This window comes from Tympanuchus pallidicinctus, unplaced genomic scaffold (genome assembly GCF_026119805.1).
Source record: "Tympanuchus pallidicinctus isolate F22 unplaced genomic scaffold, pur_lepc_1.0 scaffold12, whole genome shotgun sequence".
Lineage (NCBI taxonomy): Eukaryota > Metazoa > Chordata > Aves > Galliformes > Phasianidae > Tympanuchus > Tympanuchus pallidicinctus.
In genome coordinates, this window is record NW_026294637.1 from 1,384,715 (window position 1) to 1,409,746 (window position 25,032).

The following is a 25,032-nucleotide window of genomic DNA, read 5'->3' on the forward strand; positions in this document are numbered from 1 at the left end:
CTTGGCTAAGGGAGCAAATCTAAAACTGAGAATTAAAAAATTCCAAGTAGAACAGGGAGAAGAAGAAAAAAAAAAGGATAAGCAAATTACATGCAGAATGTATTACACTTAGCTTGCAAGAATGCATAGGCTTATTCCAGGCTAAAGGTTCTCAGAAGTGCTTAGCACTGATCCAACTGCTCTCAGTGTACCCTACGGATTGCACTGATGTCACCAATGGGAAAAGAGTTGGGCCAGTACTCAGCAGTTAGGAAAGCTGCACCTTGCACTTTGCTTATGGCTCCGTTTTTAGAAGTCAAACCCATTCATTCTTAAACACTGCAACATAAAGAAGTCACAAGGTCCTTATTCCAGCCTTCAGTCTTAACACTTTTTTATTCTAGTGATCTTTTTTCCCTTTTTACAAGTGAATGTAGATAGGGCAAATGGAATTAAGAGGCGGCAGCACCACACAGCTGCTGTTGATTATGAGAGCCAAACAGAAGGCCATGCTCAGCACTAACAGCAACCACCTGACCTTATGACTTACCCTTCTGTTCTGGATTAAAAGACCTGCTCTCATACACCAAGCTGCTAAACGCTGCTGTTATGGGTGTTGCTAAGGGTGGTGCAGCAAGACAAGTTTGCAAACAGTTGGGGAAATGTGCCACTTCTTTATGGAGAAAAAAATAACTGATAGTGAATAAACACTGTGGACCAAATTTCCAAACCCAAACCTTTGCACAGGTAACCAAGTGCAGTCTGCTGGCCTGCACGTCCCACTGCTTCTATGGGGACTTTAGCAGGTGCTCAGCACTTTAAAGGAAAAGAGGCAACGGCACAGGTAAAAGACAGCGGTGCATTTCAGCACCTTCATTCACAAGAACATCAGCTCTATTGCAGACAGAAAGATCAGAAAGACTCATTTCGCATCTCCACTGATCTTTACCATGGCAGATGGAAGAGGAATCCAGGTCAGTTCAGGCTCTTGTCTTCACCTGCATCCTCACCCATCGCAATCAAAGGCTTGGGAAAGGAAAGTAATTGGCAAGGTCCCTGTATTTGCATTTTGTTCTTCCTTTAAATGATTGCTGCTGCTTTCTGCCAGAAGGGGTGCACAACATGAGGCAGATCAGAGGTCATCTCCAGTATAATTCCAAATAATTTCTGCGTGGTCAGTAAACACCGCCGTCGTGCAACATCACAAGGGATGCAAGCCCTAAAGGCTTAAATATTTCCAAACAAGAATTCGGAACTGCAAGCATTTATGTCCATCATATTTAAGAGTCTCTGAATTAGCAGCACACACGCTCCAGGCAGACACACGCTCTGGCACGAGCAGCTGCTTCCTTCCTGCGTGTGATACTGCGTGCAAATCTTGCAGTCGCAAGAACAGAAAAGAGAAATGGTGAATGGTCACAGAGAACACCCACAGATTTAATTTGTAGGCTTTGGTGAATAAATATCATACTTTTTCATCAAGCCCTGCAAATAGGGAAAATCTAAGAGAACAGAATGTTTGCAAAGGGGACACAAGACCCACTGGAACAGAGGCTGTAAATGCAAAGAGGGAAATAACAGTAGTAAGAGATCATTTTAACAGGAAGGAAACAAAATGCAGCATAAAACCCTACAGGGCCTTATCTGAGCTCCCCATCAGAAAGACAGAAACTGCTCAACAGTGCTTAATGGCACACATTTGGCTTGGGAATTTTTTTTTTCCTGTCAGATAGCCCTTCCTCTGTAGTAAATCATCAGCGAGATCCTCACTTCTTCATATGTAGCTTAACTGAACCTTCGTGCACAGCCTGGGTAGGGCAACAAATGCCAGCTTGGGGCAAGGCCTGGAATAGCACACATAGGAACACACAGCTGGGAGCAAAGCAGCGCAGCTCAGCACGCAGCAGGGCTGTGTCTGCCATGAGATGCTCTCAGGATTGGTACACAGAGGGCAGCAATGATTGCAAGCTGCCGTCAGCCGCGTGCTTCTTTGGTGCAAGAATGCAACGTTCCAAAGCACATCTCTGCAAGGATGCAGGGGCAAGCTGCAGGGAAGGGGATGGGGGAGAGGAGAGCACGCTCACAAACAAACTTGGTGCAGCGCTGCTAAACAGCTGCGTTGGAAAATAATTCCTTGCTTTGCAATTAAGAACCGATTTCCACTGAAAACACACAGGACATTGGGTTAATAGATTTCTTTAAAAGAAAATCTGTTTTGGCTATCAAAACACTAAAAGTGAGGAACAGCTGTTTCGTCAGTGAGGACAGATTGTATGGAAGACTCAAATATCAAACCACAAATTAAGCCAGCATTTATTTCTCTTCTATTTACATTTTCAATAAAAGAAAGTGAAATTGCATTCAGGAAAATACAGCACAGCACAGAACACAACACAAACCCCACAGTAACCCGTTTAAAAAAAAAAACCTACCTGCGAAGTTCTCAATATTTTACCTGATATTTCAAAGTCAAAACACTGCATCTCGCTCCATATTGGGAAAGCACATCTATCTTTACATGATTTTTCATCTTGACATGCTTAGCAATTAAAAGCACACTCAATGTATTTAAAAAAAAAACAACAAAACAACTCACCATCCATGAACTCTGTACACAAAGAGATTCTGTTTTCTACAAAAAAAGCCCCATAAAATCCTATGATATACGACGAGTCGCACTGGAAAAAGAAAGGCAAAAAGAAGCCTGTAACATTTTCTGTAGGACAACGATAAGCAAGAGCAATTCCAATGAGTACAAAAATCTGTACCTTATAGAGAATCTCCAACTCTGACATGATCTGTTTCTGGAGCTCTAGCGTTATATCCAAGGGTATGACCTGAAACACAGACATCAGGCACACATTCAGCTCCGCCATGGAAGCGAAGGACTCGACACAAGAACAGAAGATGTGCATTGATGTGAGCAGAGGAATGGGAGGAAGCGGTGGAAGGACTGCTGTAACAGCCATGGGCAGCAAAAGGAAATGAAAGGACAGGAGTATTTACCTTGGGAAGTCGGTTACAAATGAACCAAGCTATGCAACCAATTTTATTCATGGAAAGTGGGGAGATTTGTGGTTTATCCATCTGACCAAGAGACGACCCAGAACTTGAAGTCGAGCCCAACATGCAATGCAAAGAGCAGGTATGGTGGGTTCGTGGTCTGTGAACAGAGCCTGCAACTGACCCCCCCTGCTACAAACACGTTTGTAAGTAAATTCTGGAATGCTGTGACCTTGATGAAGGAGCTGATTTTAAGCAAGGGCCAAACAAGCACTGCAGTATCAAAGACAGATCTCAATGTCTCAACAGTGCCCTGAAGGGGTGTCCAGAGCCACCTCCTGCAGCCACACTTACAGTTCCAGGTTTGCATTCACGCCTCTTTCTAACATAAATTCTCATCGTTGTACATTCATTCTTTTTTAATGAAACATTAAAAAAAATTAAATATACAGAATAAATGCAGATGGCAGCAGATGGCACAGATGCTTCCAGGTAAGCATCACTAAAGCATTCCTCAAAATGACTACAAACAGCCCAACTAAGCAGATCAAAGCAGCCATTCACTGCCAGGGTCATCTGCTCCCCCCATCCATGCCCTCACTTCTCATTGCTTCAAGGCTGACAGCAGGACCTTCCCAAACATGCACGCTCACTGCAGAGCAACGATAACCCATAAACCATAACTCTGTTATGACCTCATTTCTTCAATCTTTTCACCTCGATTTTTAAGAGAACAGTAAATATTAAAAATAAGACCACAAAACTTTCTTCCACCTTCTCCAGAAGCCATCAGAGAAGACCAGTGCACCCTTGGCAGTACTGAGAAGCTGACTTTTAAAACCAATCTATTCCATGATTACAGGAGACTTGCAGACTTACTTCTCAAGTGCTACTACATAAATCAAAAGGACTCTGAATGCATTCAGCCAGGCTGGGACTCCTACCAGAGGATACTTCACAGCTACTTGTATTAAGCTCCAGGAAAACAAATTCAGTCCACTTGCAGAATTAACAGACACAGGCTGCACATACTGCTGACAAAACCAAATGCGTGGAGAGCATTTCCAAACACATCTTACAGTATTCTGTCTAACAAAAAAACCCAATATCCTGCTTCTATCAGGAGTTTGCTTTAGGGTTATTTATACAAGCTGTCACTAAACTAAATTGTAAGTGTAATACAGGGCTGCTGAGGAATGTTTAGCACACTTGTCTAGATCAATAATCATTTGCCAACAATATTCGCTTACATTTTTCCAGCGTGAAAAACCTAAAATAATTTGCTGGTATAGCACCAGTTTTACCCGCTGAATACTAACAGAATTGAATCTATCCACTGTATAAAATCAGATTTTATCTCGCTGAATTCAGTGAGAGATTTCCCAGGCTCATTCCCCGCCCCACATGACGACTGGTCAGCGTCACCAGCCTCCAACACATCACTGCAACACAGCAAAGCAAGACCTGGCGTGAAGGAAGGTCTCTGGCTGACTGCACTGATCATAATTACACCCAGAACCCGTGTGCTAATAGCGATGCTAATTTGGAGGAGTGGAGCTGCCAGCTTATGGTGTGATGGGCACCAGAGGGTAGAGCCCTATGGAAGCCCGCTGCGGTAGCCTGGAGGTGAACACCCCTGCAGAGCACACTGGGGAGTCCACTGCCTCCCCTTCTCCATGCAGTTACATGGAAGTGTTTTAGTCCACCCCAACACACGTGGTTTGCATGACTCAGAAAAGCAGAGAATCCACCTGATGGCAAGGCTGGAGGAATCTGAAGTTATTTGCACCACTGAAATGGGGGCAAAAAGAGGAAAAAAGTGCAATCTTCTACAATTGCAATCTTCACTGCCATTCTCTTTCTGCACCATTTCCAAACACGTCTAGAAAATGAAAAAAGACTCCTCAAACCCATCACTGGCAAGATAGAAGCCATAAATACTGATTTGGTTGCAACTCCCACCATCATAGCACAGGTAAGCAAATGAGGTGCAATGCTAAGCAAGTCTCTAAAACAGCACCTTCAGAAATAACCCTTCAGCAAAAAAGTGGTTTTCTCTGGATAACTGAGAGCAGAGGAGTGAAGCTGAGCTCACACAGAACCCCTCGCTGCAGGAGGAGCTGGGCTGGATGGGCCCTAACATGGGGGAACCCAACACAGCCCCCATTGCAAGTGAAAAGGGTTAACTCCTGCAGGAGGAATACCTGAACACGTTTCCTCTGCTCTCCACTACACCTCCAGGACAAATAAGGATGAGTTGTCAAGTTAAATACAAGCAGTCAAGTGACTGAATTATAATTTACTCCGTGCTCAATTTAAATTAGTGTGAGGCTATTAAAATATACAGTATAAATACGGCAATTCATCACAAGCTGTCATGGATGACTTCATCTATTTGCTGGAGTGGCATACGTTCCACTAAAGGGAACGAGAGCAAAATCACAGGTCAAATAAAGCTGCTATTCTGTTTTAATTCACTTATTTAATCTGTGGCGACATAATTGTCTTTTACAGTATGTACAACTCCAAGGAAACTTGGGAGCATTGTAGTCAGTATACAAATGATTAATCAAATGGTCCATTTAAATGCTAGCTTAAGAGCAGGAGAAGCTAAAAGCAGCTGAAGATCAGCAATCAGCCCACGCACACCCACGTTTCTCCTTCGGATTTTTCCTACTCGCTACAGAGAGGTTGTGTTTGAAAATCTATGAAATCATTTGCACGATGCCTACCTGTAAAGGATATGCAAACTACACAACGACAAAGATAGCTTTGATCTATAATATAGATATTAGCATGATTTTGGTCTATAATATAGATATTAGCATCGCTTTGTTTGCCTGTCCAATGTATTTGCAAGATTAACCAACAGCTGACAGGATTCTGATCAACAGGTCTCCAGGCTGATGCCGTGTCCTGTCAGATCTGTGCTGATCCTGGCACAGCTCTGCTCTTGTTGCTGGCTGTGCTGAGCCATGGATGCAATCGCTAAGTTTATTAATAGAGCAAATCAGCACGATCACTGCCATAGCAGGTTTCCTGACCTCCAGCCCGCGAGCATCTTCCTTCAACGATAAGAACAGCCACGCTGCTGCAGTATTAACTCAAAAGCAGAACTGGCAGTGATGGAAGCACCACGGGCAGTACCTGCACACAGAACTCCACTTCCCAAATCTTCACGATGCTAATTAACCAGGAGGACCAACCCAACCCTTGGACTCAAAGGGAAACAAGAAGGTGAAATTGCGGGGGAAAGGCTTTTTTTTTTTTTTTTTTTTTTTTTGCCACAGGGAGGTGATTTCAATTAACCTTGCAAAGGTTGAACTCATTTCCCCTCCTGCCGGCACCATTTTGCTCCCGCTCCTCCACCTCCCTGCAGCCGCCTCCAGGGCAGCCCAGCACAGCCCACAGTGGGCAGTGGGGGTACGGGGGGACACCAGGGAAGCACAGCATCCGGGGGGTGAGCTTCCTTAGTTCTGCACTGGAATTTGTAACACAAGTATCACTGACAGCTAGATTTTCTGCACTTTTGTGCGTATTGCCTTTTGGAGATCTGGTATAACAGATGTCACTTGAAAGTCTTTGTAAGTGATCTTTACATTCTGTGCAATCAGAAGTTATTTAAATTGCAGTACCTGCATTTTCAACATGCAGAGAATGAGTTCAGACCTGGTAGCAAGGGTTTGCCTTTACTCAACTCATGGCAAAGTTGAAAGCAAAGGGCCTGATGTGATCCTCAAGAAAAAAGCAGCACCCAGGACTGATAGGACCTCCACAAGGACTGACATCAGTACTTTCTCTATAGCTTCACTGCATTAACAGTTCAACTCTAAGTCATGCAGAGGTTGGCAAACTGCAGTTGTTGTAGCATTACTGGTTTGCCACAGCTTTAACTGAACTTCAGAGAGGTCTGCTACTCACCTGACCAAACAATACCACCAGACTACACAGCTTTGCTGCCTAGAGCATAACAGGACAAATAGCTACAGGTAAATACACACATTCAGGGGAGAGGAAGAATGTGACAATAAGTAAACCTGCTAAAGGCACAGAATCTCCCAGGAACACAGAGCACAATCCTTAAGAAAACAGACATCCTCTTCATTTAAAAATGAGGTTGCAGAGAGCGCTCAAGAAAACAGCCCTGGGGACACCGTGGCATTAGCAGAGCTGCAGTGCTGACACTCAGTGACCTCTGCAGCCCTTTCTGTTACACCTGAGGTGAGCAGACCCCTCCCAGCTGTGCCCACACCTCATGCAGCCCTGGGCTGGGGTACCCATGCAGAGCTCTGCAGCCCCCACAGGGTGAGAGTGGGACCACGGAGTTCCTGCCCTCAGGATTCCTGTACTGCAGTCTGCCTGCATAAACAATGGGGACTGAATGCCACCAAGCAAACTGAGTGCTAACGATCAGAGGGAGGGGATGGAAACCCAGGTCAAGAAAGAATGGAGAGAAAGAGAGAGAGAGAAAATTACGGTAATATCTTACCTTTACTGCCAGGATTTTTCCACTAGGGACATGGTATGCCCTGCGTGAGGGAAAAAATTAAATAACTCAAGATGACATGAAATTATTTTCACACATACGTGCAACATGTATACGCTAATTTCACAGAAAAATGACTCGGAGCCAATACTCTTCCCTCTAAACCAATTTCCATAAAGCATTTCTCAAGACAGGCAGTGATGAACGCAATTGCTCTGCGGAACATACCTACAACGAAAGTGCTGAGTAGTTGTGTTTTGTTTGATATCTGCATGCTTTATATACCATCTATACATTGCAGACTTTGGCACAGCGGCACAGCAAGCTTGAATTGTGAATTTGTTCACTTTCTCATTTTCTCTCAATGACCAGCTGCAATATTGAGTATTCAGACCCGTAACAACCAGCAGGGCTGGCTGCACCCATTGCTGAGGGCCTTTCCAGGGTTCGGATGGTGAGATGCACAGCTGCATCACCACACTGATGTGAAGTGTCCAATTCTTTACCAAAACCTAAAGACCTGCAGAGGATGTGTGTGAAACGAACTTTCCATGTTCACAGTTATTAGCAGTAGTGACTCACATATTCCTCATCTAAGAAAGGTACAAGAAAAAAAAAAAAAAGTCCACTGAAAATCCAATGGAACTTTGCAGATGAGCAAAACTAACAAAGCTTTTCACCTTCACTGCCTTTATTGCCTCATACCATCTGCACGGTGCCCTAAATCTGAGTCATATCATGTTAGGTATGCATTTGAGCACTGCATACCTCTAGCAATGATTACTGAAGAAAGAGCCTGATAGCCTTCTCCTACATACAAAGACACACGTGGTACAGAGCATTGGATCTCACTCATGACCCGGAGTGCTTACAGAATTACCATTAATAGCTCAGAAATTTCTGAACTTCACCTGTGATTCGGAACTCCTGGATAAATGCTGATGGAACTGAGGGCCATCAGCTTGTAGGAACACACGTGGTTTCTAAAGAGCATCAGAAATCAGCGTTACCAAATGTCAGCGTAAGCACAAACGGCAAAACCCTGGGTGGAGCCCTGAGAGCGGCGGCCGAGCGCACAATCGATGCATCAAGGGGAGGAAACGAGCTCTGCTGCGACGACGGAGGAATCGACAGCAGCAAAACATGACGGACTTCAGATCAGCAGAAATGATAAGAAAATGAACAGGTTGAGATAGAGTGCTCAGCGTCTGCTGGCTTCATCCGCACTGCGCCGGGCAGTTTGGCAACTTAATTAGCTTGTCAAGAAAGCCGATCTTTTTTCCATAAGAGAGATCTCCTGTTTCCAAGTGAATTAAAAGGGAAGACTTGATTATTTAATTATGATGCACGCTAATTCATCCGTGGAAGTTTGGGTTAAATTTCCAGCAGAGGGCAGATACCTGGTTTGGTTTACAGAGCATTGACAGTACCAATTTAACATTTAATTATCACTGAGAATTGGATCACAAAGGAGATGCCATGCCCACAGGTACAGCGCGTCCGTTGGCTCTGCGAATGGCTGCTACCTGGGAGGAAGGGAATTTGTTTACTCTGGGCTGATACGGCATCTCAATTGTCCTGACCTTCCCCAACACAATAACTGCAAAGTGATTAATGGAGTCTGAATGGGAGCTTTGGTTACACCAAAAGACAACCGTACACCTCCGTAGTGTTTTAATTAACAGCTAGCACTTCAAATTAGTCTGTAGTTGCTGCAGTAATTACCTGTTCCAATGAGTGTGTAGGGAAAACGCTTTTGTTAGATATTATGTAGAACCGTAAGTTGGAATTGATCATTTTGGTTATAGTTGGAACAGCTGAAACCTGAAAACCGAGCACTTCTGCAGCTTCAGAAGGATGAAATGTAAAATCCCTCAGAATAATGCACACAGAATGAAGAGAACCACACTTTTTTTGTACATAGTGGGCCCATCAAAAATCCTACAGATGTCTGTTATGAGAGTAAACTAACGTTCATACTCTATAAATAACACGAAGTCTCATCTCAAGGGTCAACTCTTCCTGATTTCAGTGTCACCTCCTGAGGTAAGTAAACAAGCTCATCACTGTAGAGCCAGATCATTAGACAAAGCAGAACAGCACAATGCAGAGGTTTCCCAGCAGCGCTGCACATCCCACTGAACACACTTGAAATCTTCAGGATGGAAGGCAAATGATGTCACCTAATAAACAGCTACAACAACTCCTCTTGCTAGGAACGAGCAGTGCCTAACAGCCAAGACAAGTGGGAGATAGAGATGAGGGAAAACAGTTGCTAAATCGTTGCTGAATTACTTCAAGGCAAAAATGAAAGGCAGAAATTAAATGCATTTGCTTTGCAAACTATTGGTTCCTCATGTTTGGAAGCATGTTTTAGTTGGTGTCCATTACAGAACTGGGACAAAAACTGCACATGATTGAGGAAACCGAGTTAGTATTGCCAAATGAGAGAAGTGATGGGAAACAGGGTGGAAAGGAGGAAATGCAGGTGCATCCCCATACGTGTTAGCTGGTGCAGCAACCAAGCTGTTTCACTAAGAGTGAATTTTTAAAAACTCAGCCCAATAATTTCAGGTTGGATATCAGGGAAAATGTCTCCTTCAAAAGAGTGGCTGGGCACTGGCACAGGCTGCCCAGGGAGGGGCACCATCCCTGGAGGTGATCTGGAATTGTGGCACTGAGGGTCGGTGGCACAGCTGGGGTTGGACTTGAGGATCTTTTCCAACCTTCATGATTCTATGAGTCCAACTCCTTCAAAATTCCCTCCTGCCCCATTACAACAAACAGCTCCTAAGCAGGACTGGCACAGCTGTACCAAACATTTTACTAAGCATGAACGTTAACTGCATCCCTCAGCATTCAAAGCCCTGTAAGGACTCACACAAGCCGAGTCCTTTAGCACAACTTGGTCTCCACTACTCCAAAAAAATGAGGAGTTGCCCTCGGGGAGCTCAGCCCTAGGGGAAAAGTTGGGACTGTGGGGAAAGCAGAGAGATGGTGTGAGCACCCACAAACTCCTCTTGAGCCAACAAAGCCCTCCAGAAATGCAAAGAAACTTGTGACGTTCTGCATGGTACAGCCCGTGCATTCCCCATGCTCCACAAAACAAAAACCTATGCTGTGCAAAACTCCAGCAGGGCTCTGGGGGAACTGCCAGCTCCCCTGCATCTCTCCCCTTCTTGGAAGGAGGATTTCCGTAGGAAAGCAAATTAAAAAATGAAAGCGTCAGGAGCAGCTGCTGTTTTTAAAGAATAAAGGGGGGAAAAAAAGGAGTAGCTGAATTTCATATTGCTTGCTTTGTTCTTTCCTGAAGTATATGGCAAAGAAAGCCAAAGGAGATCGTAAGATGCTTTGGCTCCATCTTCTTTATGAAATAAATCACAGCCTCTCCTCACGTTAATGCTGAAAGATTCACACACCAAACAGAGATAGTATATAAAAGCGCTGCAGAAACTCACTACACTTCAAAAGTAAAACAAACCCACCAAACAGAACATGCACAAGCTTCTTTATGACCCGCTTAGACGGCAAACAAAAACCATCACCCCGCAAACCTGCTAAGACAAACAACGTGCCATTCTTCCTACAAGTTTTACCTAAAAGCACCATGGGGAGCTGCATTCCTTGCTGTGACTGTGGCAGAATTTCTTTCAGGGCAAAGAACTGACTCCAGCTTTCAGCACTGCACGCACTCGAGAGAAACAGCAATTTCCAGTTTGCTTTCTTGCTTTTAATTGCAAAGCATTCGCCCACATCTGTGTGACTTCAGGACAGCCACCTCAGAAGCGCACACTGACGACACAACGATCCTTCAGCTTCCTCCATCAGCTTGTCCTAAAACATGCATATTTTCCCAACTTCACGCATGCAATATTATCTAGAAGCTCAGAACAAATACAGCCCCTTCCTAGAAGCAAAAATGGTACTAATTATTGCATCATGATGTGAAACAGCACTGCAGATGCCCTCCGCAGCCCATCACACAGCCCTGCTCTCCCCATCTGCTCATGTGGCCACCAGGATATATTTTCCTATTTTTCTCCCCAGTAGCCACGGAAGCCATCTCTAATCAATAAGATACTCCTTAGCAAGACCAAATGATTCAAGGGGAAGCCATGACCTGTCTGCTATGCCAATGAGTCAGTCCCTTCCCTTCCTAGAAATATAACTAACATCAGCAAATATGACAAAATGATGTACTGACAGCGCTGCCACGTTAGTGATGTGAGGGCAGGAAGCTGGGAAGCAGCGCTGTCCTCCAGTCAGAGCGCAAAGAAACTTATAGCTCGTGCCTCAACATAGAGCTGCTCTTGCCCTGCTGCCCCACAAAAGCAGCAGTGTGCCCCTGACCATTCTGCTGCGCGCTGCTTTCACAGGCACACTGCATCCTGCACAAGTGCTGGGTGCTGCACGCTGCCTGTGCTGATGTCTCGAGGATGGAGATGTCCTGCCTTTCTCCTGCCTCGCTCTGTTGTCTTTGGGAAGGAGACTCAGGCATTTTCACCCACAAATGACCGTGCAGAGGGAAGCCCTTATTTGAGCTAAAAAGTTAACACGGAAAGGATGGCTGTTGACAAGCAGCACCTTCAGATGTAGGGAGGCAGACCAACGCTTTCCTGCCCTGTGAGAAATAACCTAGAGCAAAATCCCTGTGTCAGTGTCACATGAGATGAATGCACTTCTCCAAGTGTTATGCACTGCAGAATGACACGCCAGCCACCAGCTGCAAACTATACGCAGCAAATCACCCACAGATTTGGTTTACTGTTAATTTTTCCTTTTTTCCCCTCCATTTTCCTAGCACTGTCAGTGTCTGCAGTGCTCCTGGTCAGGCCCTGGCAGACTAATGATGGGATTGTCACGTACTCAATGGCCATCTAAAGAAACAGATTCAAATTGTTTCTAGGAAATAAACACTCTGACAGTTGTTGCCTTCTGCAATAGACAAACACATTAGCCTGACTCTCTGGCTGTTAAAACAGGAAATCCAAAGTGCACAACAGTTGTAAAAAGGAGCTTTTATGGGGACTGTGCTAGTACGAACAGCAATCTATGCCAACCTCCCTTCTATCTAAAATCCCATTACAGATGCTTGAGCACTGATTGCAAAATGATTTGTTGTTAAACCAGAAAACAAATCGAAAATACTTGCATCTAAATTCTGAACTTTTTAAAAGAGCAAAATTGGCACTAACAGCTGCAGAAAGAAAATGCAGAAAGAAGCAAAATGTCTCACTTAACCCATCTCTGTGGGAAAGAGAAGGCATTGACATCCAAGCTGGAGAGCAGCAGAACGAATCCCTCACCTCTCCCTCACAACCTCCTATTATCTCCATCTGTTACCACTTCCACCCACCTACCTTCTCCATTGCAACCACTCAGGGTCATCAGCACGGTATGAATCCAGTGCAGTTTTTGGGAGGCATCTGAAGCAACAGAGAGAGCCAGACAGTACATCACATCCTATGGTGATGGTAACTTAGGTGTCTGCCTTTGACCTATAGCTGGATGATCTGCATCACCAAATCACGTGTACATGATGTACTCACAGCAAAACTACCGTTAAGGAAACACGAAGCAGATCAGTAATGACCAGTGCTGGAGGACAGAACCGTGCTAAGAAGCACAAGTTTTCCAGGTATGTCCAGAGAGCTGCAGATTGCCCATTCCTGGAGATGTTTAAGGTAAGGCTGCATGGGGCCCTGCCAATCCCACCTGGTGTCTGATTAGCAGTTGGCAGCTGTGCCCACAGCAGGGGGCTGGAACTCGATGATCTTTGAGGTCCCTTGCAGCCCAATCCCTTCTGTGACTCCGTGTAACACCTGAAATAGCTTTTTCTTCTAATCATAGTGCACTTTCAGGTAGGAAGGTTGCATGGACGTTTTAGTTAAGACAACAGACAAACAACATTTCCAGGAAATTGCTGCGATTCCATTCTGCTCTTTAAGATCCAGAGCAATTGAGTGTGGAGCAAAGTATTCAGAAAAAACCACCACCACCACCACCACCACCATTCACAGCATCACAAGAAGACCCCAAGCAGGGGCTACAGCCCAGGAAGGTCTCAGCCGTGCCCCAGGAGCTGATTGCTATCTTTAACCAAGCAACAGCTGCCTAAATGAAGGCTACCTGCAATGAGAATTGCACTGCACTCACCCAATGCCTCCTGCAACACCACTGAGAGCAAACTTTGGGGTTTCTCTTTGCCTTCTCTTTCAAGCTATGGACACACAGTGCAAACGAACCGGCTTTAATTTAAGAATCATCCAGTTTCTAATTAAACAGCCATAGGCAGCTGGCTGGATACATTTTAATCAGTTTCAATAACCTATTGATTGCATACTGAAGCTGAAAAAATTAAAAGTAAAAAGATGATCGGGGAATTGTCCCATCTCAGAACAACAGTAGAACCCTCTGTAAATAACTCCTCTTTTAACCATCAGCTAAATGAACACTTCAATACCGCAGCACAAAGTCTTCTGCAAAATTACTTTAACTAACAAGCAGAAATTTATCAGCTTCAGCCAAAATCAATGCTGAAATCAATTTGAACACTGGTTGTGTCTAAAGGGGCTCATTGGCAATTTAGGGAAATTACACCATGTAAATGCCTGTGCTTTAATTGAACAGTTTCATCAACTAGGCTGTGATTGCTGTCCATTCATTTATTTACTTTCACTGCAGCTACCATTCTGCAAAGGAATGGTTTTTGTCAGACTTGAAGGAGGCACTTTATCTTCATTTTATGCACTTTCGTGCATAACAGATTTTATGAGGCAGGCAATGGTGGCCAGGGTCAGGAGAAACAAGTGCCCAGCAATCACTGGTCAGCCTTGTTTAAACTGCAGTGCCAATATGCAGAAATGTCACGGAGTATTTCTAACTCAGCCTAGCTATCATCACCAGAATGCTAAAAATAAAACCAAATAACCACGAGGAGCAGAAAATGAACATCATCTGGGGAAGGAACTAAATGAAAATGCCTCCTTAGCTGCAGCACAGGACTGCAGGGAGCTGCGAAGTGCAGACAGATGTGTTGAGCACAAATGAGGACATTTTACCTTTTCATCCTTCCCCTTGCAGAGCAGCTCAGCAGCACTGTGCAGGGCAGTGCTGGTGGCACACAGCCAGAGCCCAATGCTTTGGGCACAGCTGCAGAGCCGGGTTTGGTCACTGCTCTGCTACCGGGAAAACGTCAGCTTGAGTCTCTGCTTACCTTGCTGGATGCAGATGATGAGACAGGTCTCCTCTGCAGACAGCTCTGAAGAATCTGAGAATTAAAGTATCTTAAGATGGGGCAAAGGGAGAGAGGGAATGGTCTCAAACTGTGCCAGGGGAGATTCAGGTTGGACGTCAAGAAAAACGACTTCTCTGAAAGAGTGGTCAGGCGCTGGAATGGGCTGCCCAGGGAGGTGGTGGAGTCACCAACCCTGGAGGAACTTTCAGATGTGGTACTGAGGGACATGGGTTAGTAGGAAACATTGCTGGTGGGGGGGCGGTTGAACTGGATCTCAGAGGTATTTTCCAACCTTGGTGATTCTATGATTCCGTGACACTGTTACAGCACTGGGGATTCCAACAGAAAACCTGAAGTTAATGGAAGCTGAGAAGAACTTAGGGGAGCTACAGGAAGACAAAGGCTCTGCTGAGGTTTGAGCTGCACTGCAGTCAGCCTTTGGCAGGAACTCCTTCACGGCAGCCTTGTGCACTGGAAGCCCTGGCACAAGCCAGCAAACCTCACAGAGCCAAAGCTCCCCAAGACAACAGCAAATCCAGCCATCCCAGCACACAGAGCTGCTCCTCACTAATGGCTCCGCCATGCTCTCGCAGCACCGTTTGCAGGCTGTCGGGCAGAAGATCCACGTCCCAGCTGTCTCGCCACTCGCAATCTCTGACGTGCTAATGGGGCACCCCGAGGTTGGCTAAGATAGAATGAAGACACGGGCATATGTTGGAACGCGCAGCGCAACCTAGCAGCAGTAGTGCTCAAGTAAATGGCTCCAACAAATTAAGCTCCCCATTTATCTGCACTTTCCCTGGCTATGCCACTCATTTAGGTGGCACAACAGCGGCAGCCGCTTCTCCTCCAATCACTCAGCTTAAAGTGAAGCCGTCTGGTTTAAGAGCATTCTGTTAAGATGAGAACTCATTCTCTGCTCTCCTTCCCTCTCCTCCAGATTCTAGATAACCACAAATTAATTACAGCATCATTGGGACTTTACGTTTATTACTGTACAAGAGCTTGCTGCTCTTTAAGACTCCTCTAACAGAACCCAGAATACTTACATACCATGCTTACATACCACACACAATACGTCCTTAAAAAGCAATCCCAGGTGCACAAACCTACATTATTCTCTACGAATATCTTCTTTCTCATTAGCTACAATTACAAAGCAAACACTAGAAAACGAGATAAGAAAAATATTCTTCTTGCTTGTTTATGAAGCAAAGAGTGATGCTTTGGATCTGCCATGCTAGAGACTTCCAACCGTAACTACCTGCTCATGATCTACTGCCTAACACTTAGATGCAAAACACACACAACCATGTATTTTTTCTTCTGAACAATTTGACGTAGCGCATACATCACATCACAAACCTTATTTCATTGAAGTAAAGGAACAGTCTTACAAAAAAAAAAAAAAAGTCTCTCAGAGCTCTGCAGCCAACGATGGATCTGAAGGATGCTGCTGAGTACAGACTTCAAATGCCTTTTGGTATGCTAGTTAATTATTTGCTCTAAAAAGCAATTTAATACCCCAAGTGCACTAGTATGGGTCTTCTGCTGTGAAGCAGCCCAGACCATACATTCTCCATCCTACCAATTTCTAGCAATTAGCTGATAAAAAATTGGAAGGTCTGCTGCAAAGCCGTCAGGTCGTGCGAGCGCAGTGAAACCATCACAGGGAACCACAGCACCGGACTTACAGCACTCCATAGAAACTGGGAATCCCACTGCAGATGAACTACAATCATGGGGGGCAGAAGAGAAACGTTCTGCGGTGCTTCCAGCCTTTGCTGTGGCAGATTTCACCCCTTTCTTGATAGGGTACGTGCCTCCCCTGCACACCGGTGGAAGAATCCCTGCCTTTTGACTGTGCATTCAAAGACACTTTTTGAATAAGTAGCTTTGGATCTGCCACACGTTCACACATTCCTGAACATCCAAACAGACAAAAAGAATAATTAAATGACTTTGCCATACCTAACACTGCAGCTCTGGATATTAGGAACAATTTACTCTCTGGAAGAGCAGTGCTGCGCTGCACAGCAGCCCAGGCAGTGCTGGGGTGGGGGGTCACCATCCCTGGGGGTGTTCCAGAACTGCAGCTGTGGGCATGGGGAGGGGGGGGGTTGGGGATCTCAGAGGCCTTTTCCAACCTTCATGATTCCATGATTTTACAATCATTCTTCCATTAAGAAAATACTGTATCAAAATCTAGGGGAAAAACAGGAGGCCAGAGAACTATAAAAATCTAAAACCCCCTTCTCTTTTTAGAAAAGGAAAAACATTTAGATTCAGCAGGTTCTCACTAGAAATATTGCTATAAAGTATTGATTTTTTACCAGACTCAATTGACTGAAAAGTTGTTTGTATAGCAATATCGGCCAAGCCAATATACTGGAACAATTTTGCTACACACAGTAATCAAGTGTATTTCTAAAGTATAATTATACTGTCATAAAAATAAAGCTAAGACACCTCTTCCCCAAGCAATAAAACAGTTGCAGCTGTAAAGAACCCAAACAAATGAAGCAAATTTTCTAACTAAACATAGCGTCTTCCAAAGAGAACAAAAATACCTCTCCTCACCCCACTTCAGCCAAGGTTGGCACGAAAAGTGATCAATACTTCAATCTCAATAAACTATTTCAGTAGTAGTTAATTCATGTGGAAAGAGAGGCTGAAAATTTTTGCTCAGCGACCTGCGACGCGCTATCTTGTTTGCTGAATGCTGATAATACATCATTGCATAATGGATATGACTTAGTATAAAGAGCTGGGAAGAAAGAAAGGGGAGAAAGAAAAAGATGCTACATGCTCACAGTCATTCTTTAGGTTCCAATCAATACTACACACAGCCTCTCCTGAAACAAACCGACAGCAAGGAACGCTGGCAGAGGAAAACAGCCAAACGTTTGCAATTAATTTTATTTGACAAATGTTCATTGATTTAGTGGAATAAAATCTATGTGGGCTGCTCTCTATGACTAGTGCAATCCAGCTACCTGTAAGTATTCCATTTTGCAATTTCTTATTGGCTTGTGCAGCACGGCTGCTCCTTCGGCCAGGGGATTGGGCTCCCCATACCCAGGGGGGATTGCTATGGTGGGAGCAGGTCCACCTGCTTTTTCACAAAGCATGGGGAAGGGCAGCTCCCTGCAGCAAAGGCAACCGGCAGCTCTTCTGGAAACAAGAGTCTCCTGGTGCAACTCTTCAATCCAGCACAACAGGAAACAAATGCAGGAAGGCTTGAGAGGAACACAAAGCTTTGGAGCAGCACAGTTTGGAGACGAAACAAGAGAATATAAATATTTCATAGTATTTGCATTGCAAAGAACAGTCAAGACTTCAGGAACGTGCAAATGACTCGCACAAAAATGGTGCCCATTCCCTGGAGCTGTGAAGAATGGTGTCTACACTGGAGAGAGCACTGCACAGTCACTGCAATCGCCAGTTTAAAACGTGAACACAGTAAAAGGAGAAAGACTGAATCAATTCCAGGGTGGGGAAGAGGGCTCACGTTTTTACAGGCCTGATTTTTGACTTTTCCAAATTGCAACCAACACTCAAAAACCTTAAGGAAGCAAATCTACAGCAGCAGCCCAAACAATCCTGCATTCCTTCCTATGCTATTATCCTCTGCAACTTCAATGCTCTCACCTCTGGTGCTTCCCCACAGCTGCAGACTGTTACTAGAAGAGTCACTGAATGAGAAAACCATTTGTGTAAGAACATGAAACAAAGAGCTGGTTGGTAACCATCCTGCTCTTCTGAAATACAAAGCCTGAAGGAGCGTGTTTGGTTTTATACAGCATTTTAACCAAACTTTTCATATGAATTTTACAAAAGGCAGAGTACATACACTGCATGTGGCAGAGTTATAGAGGAAGAGGTATTTGTATATCTATTTCTGCATCCAAAGGCACTGTGCTGCTGGGCCGTTACACACAGCAAGGAGGGAGCAGAGCTGCTCCGTGGGAACAGGGCACATTAAGAGATGCCAAGTCAGAAGATCTTACTGCAAAAAGATCAGCACAGCACACATTCACTTGCCTTACTTCACATTCCTTAGACTTTGGCTACCATCAGATGCAGGACAAAGGAGAACTTTTGGTACAAGCTGGTGGGGCCATCCTTATGCTGCTCTGTTTCACATTGCTAACTCCTATTTCAGCTAAGTAGCTAAAGAAAGTCATGCCAAATTTGGCAACGATGATGAGGGATAAGAGGGGTCCCCCCCTTTGTGGGATATTTCTTTTCCCTACGTGGGCCTCAGGTGCCTTTCCCAGGGAATGCAGCCCCCCTGGGCCACACTTCTCCCAGTCCCATCCACAGCTGGAGCTGCAGCAGCATATGGGGATGGGGAGGAACCTTCCCCAAGCCAGAAAACATCAAGGCATCACAGGCAGGGCAGTGCTGTTCAATGCTCTCTCTCACAATCACAGAATCATAGAACATGCCAAGTTGGAAGGGACCCACACGGGTCACCGAGTCCAACTCCAAATGTTACTGTAAAGAAGGGAACCCTGTTTGTGCTGGTTGCTTGGTCTAGGAATATCTTTCCCCAAGAGAAGGTGAATGAGCTTCATTCCATCTGCAAGGCTAACTTAATTTCTGAAGAGTCCATTCAAACACTACTGCTGTCCCTTGGTTTAACCAAGTCCACTTCTGACAGAACTTCTGCAAGAAGAACGAGGCGGGCTGTTTATTATGCTGGCAGCCCATCACAAATTAAGCTAAATGCACCGTAGCTTTTAAAACATTTTTTAGAAAATGTTAATATCAAAGTTAGAATGTATAAGGTATAAACAAAATCCTAATGGGATGCTGGGTTACTGTATATGGTAAATAGCTCTCCAGAGGAAACCTTTATTACTCCCTCAGGGCTTTCATACAAAGTATGGATTTCTTAATTCCTAGCGGAATATTTTTCATACACCACTGCAGACTATTAAGTACCAGATATTACATTATGTAGTTTAAACTTTGCACTATGCATGAGAAAGACTTTCCTGTCGAGAAAACTATCTCTCTGCTATTATAATCTTTACAATATTAAAATTAATATTGGCTGCAGGGTATAAGCTTCACCACCAAAATTTGGGGGAGTTGATCATTTAATGTATTCATCAGCCTGCGTGTGAAGCTTCTCATAGGGGAAAGAAGTCACTGCAACAGCAAGAGGGGTATTTACTAATTTAGAACTGCTGGAAAGAGGCACAGCCATCGTGTTACCACGTCCCACTGGTGTCACTCAGCACTGGGCTGCACAGGGCGTGGTGAGCCAGCAAGAGTAATGGCACTGCAAATACCAAAGGCAATTCATTATGCTTCAGGACATTTCAAGTTCCACTTGTGAACCATTAACTTGTTACCCAGGAGGGATTCCAAGCTAAGCATTAAAAAGATTATAAAAATGCACCAGCCCTCACGGCGCCCAAAAGCAGATACCTTGTAAATATGTAAAGAGAATTCTTAAGAAGTTTATATTAAGAATTTCTTTTATAGCCTTCTCTGCGTAGCAGCGACGGCCCACCTACATCTCACTGCATACATGAATGGGGGGAAAAGAAAAAAAAAAAAAAGGAAAGCACATTTTATTTTCAAAAATGCTAAACGAAATTGAACACTCACTTGTAGACCGTGCCTCCATTGCCGTGACCGAGGATGTCTCGATACCGTATGTCTTGTTCATTCATCTCCACAAGAAAGAAAGAAAAACAAAAGAGATGTCATGCTGTGGATGGAAATGTCAAGGAAAAGCAACTCTAGGCCATAAACAACAAGCAGTCTGGGTCATTTCAAGTTCAGCTGCAAGAACGAGAAGATCAATACAACATTTGCTGTCCAATTTATAAAAGACGATACCAAGGGACAAAGTGATGGAAAGTTTAATGACAATTTGTTTGCCTGGGTCATTTCATTAAAGTTTGATAAAAGGTGTCAAAATGGAATGATATAATATAGCTGAAGAGGGTCAGGTCACAGATAACTGATAGGAAAAGGGTCTCCAGAACAGCACATAACCAAAGCCAAAGTTGGAGGTGAATGGAAACAATCCAACAGAAAAACTGTCATCTTAAGCGTGGCTAGAAAAGTTGCTGATTTATTCTGGAATCAGCTTAATTGGTGCTAACTGAAGGACAGTTCTGCCAGCAGGATTACTTTGCAGTTAATTTTCATACACAACTAACTCACCTAACTAAAGCAAATATGAAGAAGCAAGAATAGGCTATAAATACTATCCAGTAAAAAGCAGTTTTCCTTGAGACACAAAACAAAGCACTTGCTTTGGTCTCTGCTCACTGGGATACCTTTCCAGATATGGCAGCATGCTCCATTTTTCAAATAACAGGCAGGTATAAGCACCACACACTGGAAATGCTGGAATTTGTGACTTTCCTGCCATGAATTTTCACAAAAGCTTATCAACACCACCTCGATGGTCAATCAAACGAAGAACTAAGTTCAACCTTTCCACACACGAATACAGCCGTACTGATTCTCAGGCTAAATCTCCTTACAAAACAATCACTGAAGATGTTTTTTGTAATGCCCATGCCTACTAAAAAGAGAGCTTTACAGCAGAGTAAGTTCTGTGCTGTATGCATTCTCTAGTCCAAAAAAAGATCTCCTCTCCAGCCTTTTCACTGCAGATAACTGGGCAATTCCCATTTTTAAATGGTATTTCCTCTGCAATGTGACCAAATCATTAATTTATTTGTGTAAATCATGTATTTTTCAGGATACCAAGTTAAATGCTCACCACAAGTTGGCAAAGGCTTCCAACAGAAAACCCCATGGTACAACTTCCACACGATGTCAGTGAGATAAGAGGAACTTTGCCCTGACTTCAGCTGGAACAAATAAGTGGTGGCAATGAGCTGAAATGCCCCAGTCAGCACTCAGCATCTCTTAGCAGTAGAAATGGAATATTTAGTTGATTTAAAACAGCATAAGGACAGGAAAGCTGAACTCCAAAGCTTGCGTTCTGTTCTTTCAGTACCTGAATAGAGCCTGCTTGTTTCCTACAAGAAACACTTTCTGCAATGCTTTTCTTCTGGTGAGGCAAAATCTCTGAGTTCTGAGAGAATGAGAAATACCTCAAAGCTGAAGTAAACCCTGCATTATTGCCTACCTGTAGTTAAACCTGGGCCAGGTACCTCCACGTGGTATGAACGTGCCCACTGAAATGCCAAGGTGAAGGTACTTCATACAGCAGTAATTCATGAATGGATTTTAAAATACGTGAAGAATGCGTGCCAGGGTCCTATGTTTTAAAACTAACTTCTCCCAGGCTGCCAAAGCCATTAATTTAAAGCACGTTTGCTGTTTAAGGCTTTAATCCTCCAGTCTTGGAGATAGCAACAAACACGTTCCTCCTATATCTGCAGCAACGTTCTCACAAATAAAACTCTTAGGAGAAATCAAACGAGTCCTCCACGCTAGGAGCACACTTGGATCTTTGCTTCTCGGGGGAAAAAGAAGTATTTTTTTGTAGCTACGTAAGTTGTAAGCAATAAATTGAGCAGAACGAGAGACATAAAGCGTGTTCCTGTTTCTCCTCCTTCTTCTGAATGGGAAGAAAGCACATTTCCTTGTGGGGCTCCCCACAAAGGACTGGGCAGTGGGGAAGGTGCTGTGAGACCCACCAGCACGAGGAGCAGAGGGAAACCGTGATTTACTGGCTCAAATAAAGGTGCCAAAAACGTGCCGTGATTTATTTGACTGGGAAAACTGGATTCTCAATCACAAAATGATAACAGAGCAGCAATGAACTCGACGGCACGGGCCGAATATTAAAGCTGCAAAATCAAGTTTGATTGGATCCAATATTAATGGAATTAATGGAAAAGCAAACCAGACTCCAATTACGGATCAGCAACAAAACGCCCCTCGTTTATGCCTGATGTTTTTGAAAGAAATCAGCATCTGCCTCTTGTAAATCATTAAAAGCAAAATGCTCAATTAATCCTTATTTTATTTGTAGAGGCCGACAGAGGCAAAGTCCTGTAGCCATACCTTTGCTTTAGGAATCGAAGCAATAATGGTTTCAGAAAGCAGTCACACTCTATGAGCAGACAATTGAAGAGATTTAGTAAATCCCACTTTATAGAGCAGAGACTAATCGGAAAACACGAGCCAGTCAAATGTTTCTTATGAACTGTTGACACTATATCAATGCTGAATCAATTGGTGGCATTTACTCTGAGTGACAGAAAAGAAATAAATATTTATATCACATCACCTATATCAATGAACCTGGGCAGAAAGCTATTTCTAACCTGTCAATATTTGATTATCTTGAAGAATCATGTCTCCTTCTTTTAATGATTAATATGAATTCCTTATTAAACCTAAATGGAAACTACGAGAGGGATATCATTGTGAATGCCTGAAAGCAGAGACTGACCAAAAATAATAAAAAATAATAAAAAATAACAGCCCAACCCATATTTAAGTAACGATAAGTGTGATGTAATTCCCCAAAGGAGGAAAAGTTAAGGTTATAACTAGAAACCTATTGCCACTTACAGATCTGTGACCAAATTATGCAGAACATGATGCATTTTCTCTTGACAGATTGTGTGCACCTCTGCAGAGCAGGCTAAATAAAAGATTAAAACTTACTCTGAATTTTCTTTGGATTTAAGTAACTTCTTACAGAAAAGAACCAAAAATCTTACATCTTTCTCAAATTCTACTGCACAGGAAAGAAATCTGCAGCAGTCTATTGCAGGGCACAAAGTGCACTCATCTCTGTTGCTCAGAATGAGTTAAGTGCCAAATTCAGCTGATGGACACAATCACAAGCAAATAGCTTTTACTCATGTTCAGTATTTCTACTTCGGAATAATATTCCAGTCAGGAGGTACAATATTGGAGCAACCATCACATTCCATTTTAAAAGCTCAGAAGCATGCTGGCACTTAAATCATTTTAAGTCAGCCACAGAATTACGTTCTTTATCTGTAGTTTTGGAACATTAATAAATCTACCCAGTAAAAAAATCTGTGCATATTAAACCACATCTGCACACATAAGGAACACTGACAGGCTTGAAAATGCACTTCCAAGCTGTACTCAAAGGATGCAGTGCCAAGCAGGCAAGGTTGCAATTCGGGGCTGTTAGACTCACATTTTAAAGGGGCACTCTCATCTATTAGACCATAATGTTACAGGTGATACCGAAGGACAAGCGTGAAGACCAGCCTTTATCTTCTTGACACGCTCAACTACAACTACTTGATTCATGAAATGCCAATGAGGCTTGGAGAGGTCATTGTGTGAAGGCACTGAATACGCATCTGAGATAATTAAGATTTCAGCCTTCGAAACATGGAGGGGAAGTGAACAGCAGTTAAGAAAATCAATAAGAGTCTTTTATTTGCAGTGACACAGATGTCTCAGTCAATAGAGCCTAATAGGCAAGCTTGATCGCAACGGACAGGTGCCTGCCTCCAAGGCTATCAAAGGGCTTTTGCTATGACAAACATTAAAATATATTTATGTTGCTACTGAAGAATCTGGGCTCCTTCTAAGGTAGTTTAATTTAACGGCGTATATTTAAAGCCACTGCACTATGTGAGCCTGTCCAGGCGCTCGGTTCAAAAGGAGTGAGAAATGATGCTCTGTTTGCTCAAGACATTCCCCTGCCCATCAACTTTTACATTAAACCTTCCACTTCTGGCTGCCAGCACCCAAATGCCTGGAGCACGGTGAGAAAGTAACAAGGCAGCATTCTACAGCTTCGGTTTGGTTGTTGTTCTGAGGCTTGTGTGCTGGTTTGCTGCTTTTAAAGGAGCTGCAGAATAAAGGGCAAAACAGCTTCCTTGCAAGAACCCATATTTAAGTATCTACTGCCCTAAAAATACGAAGGTCACTCCAGCAGTTGCCTTAGTTATTCAAAATTGATTAACTTTCTTCCCTGAAATTGTGGCAGCAGTGCAACATGTGTGAGGTACTTCAATCTATTTGGAGCTAAATCTGATTAGCACATTTTGAGAAATGGGAAGCAAATTGCTATGCCAATCAAAGTAAACCAGGACACATAACTCATTCATATCATGAAAGTTTGCATGGTCTCTCCAGTTCTGTATTAAAAGAACGGATTACAACTGAGTGAGCAGTAAGCATCTCCCCATCTATCCGTGGGGTGCCAGTCACCATGGCATTAGGCAGCAACAAGATGTGCATGCAGCCAAGATCCAGCACACTGCACCTACCTGCCCGTTAGCAAGTATCTTCTTCAGCTCTGCAGAAGACTTCTTTAAGCTTCAAAAAAAAAAAAAAAAAAGAAAAAAAAAGCAGCAATTAATTTTAATGATTGTGTCAT

General features: G+C 43.7%; 1 protein-coding gene across 2 annotated transcripts in view; it reads right to left on the reverse strand.

Annotated features, from left to right (window-relative positions):
- Nucleotides 1–25,032, reverse strand: part of MAP2K5 (mitogen-activated protein kinase kinase 5) — a 111,210-nt gene that overhangs the window by 66,567 nt on the left and 19,611 nt on the right. For both annotated transcript variants that reach the window (XM_052671879.1, XM_052671880.1), the window contains 5 exons: nt 24,923–24,971; nt 20,331–20,395; nt 7,472–7,511; nt 2,748–2,816; nt 2,576–2,657 (listed from right to left, as the gene is read on the reverse strand). In XM_052671879.1, coding sequence (XP_052527839.1) covers nt 2,576–2,657; nt 2,748–2,816; nt 7,472–7,511; nt 20,331–20,395; nt 24,923–24,971 — 305 coding nt within the window. The remainder of the gene's footprint in view (nt 1–2,575; nt 2,658–2,747; nt 2,817–7,471; nt 7,512–20,330; nt 20,396–24,922; nt 24,972–25,032) is intronic.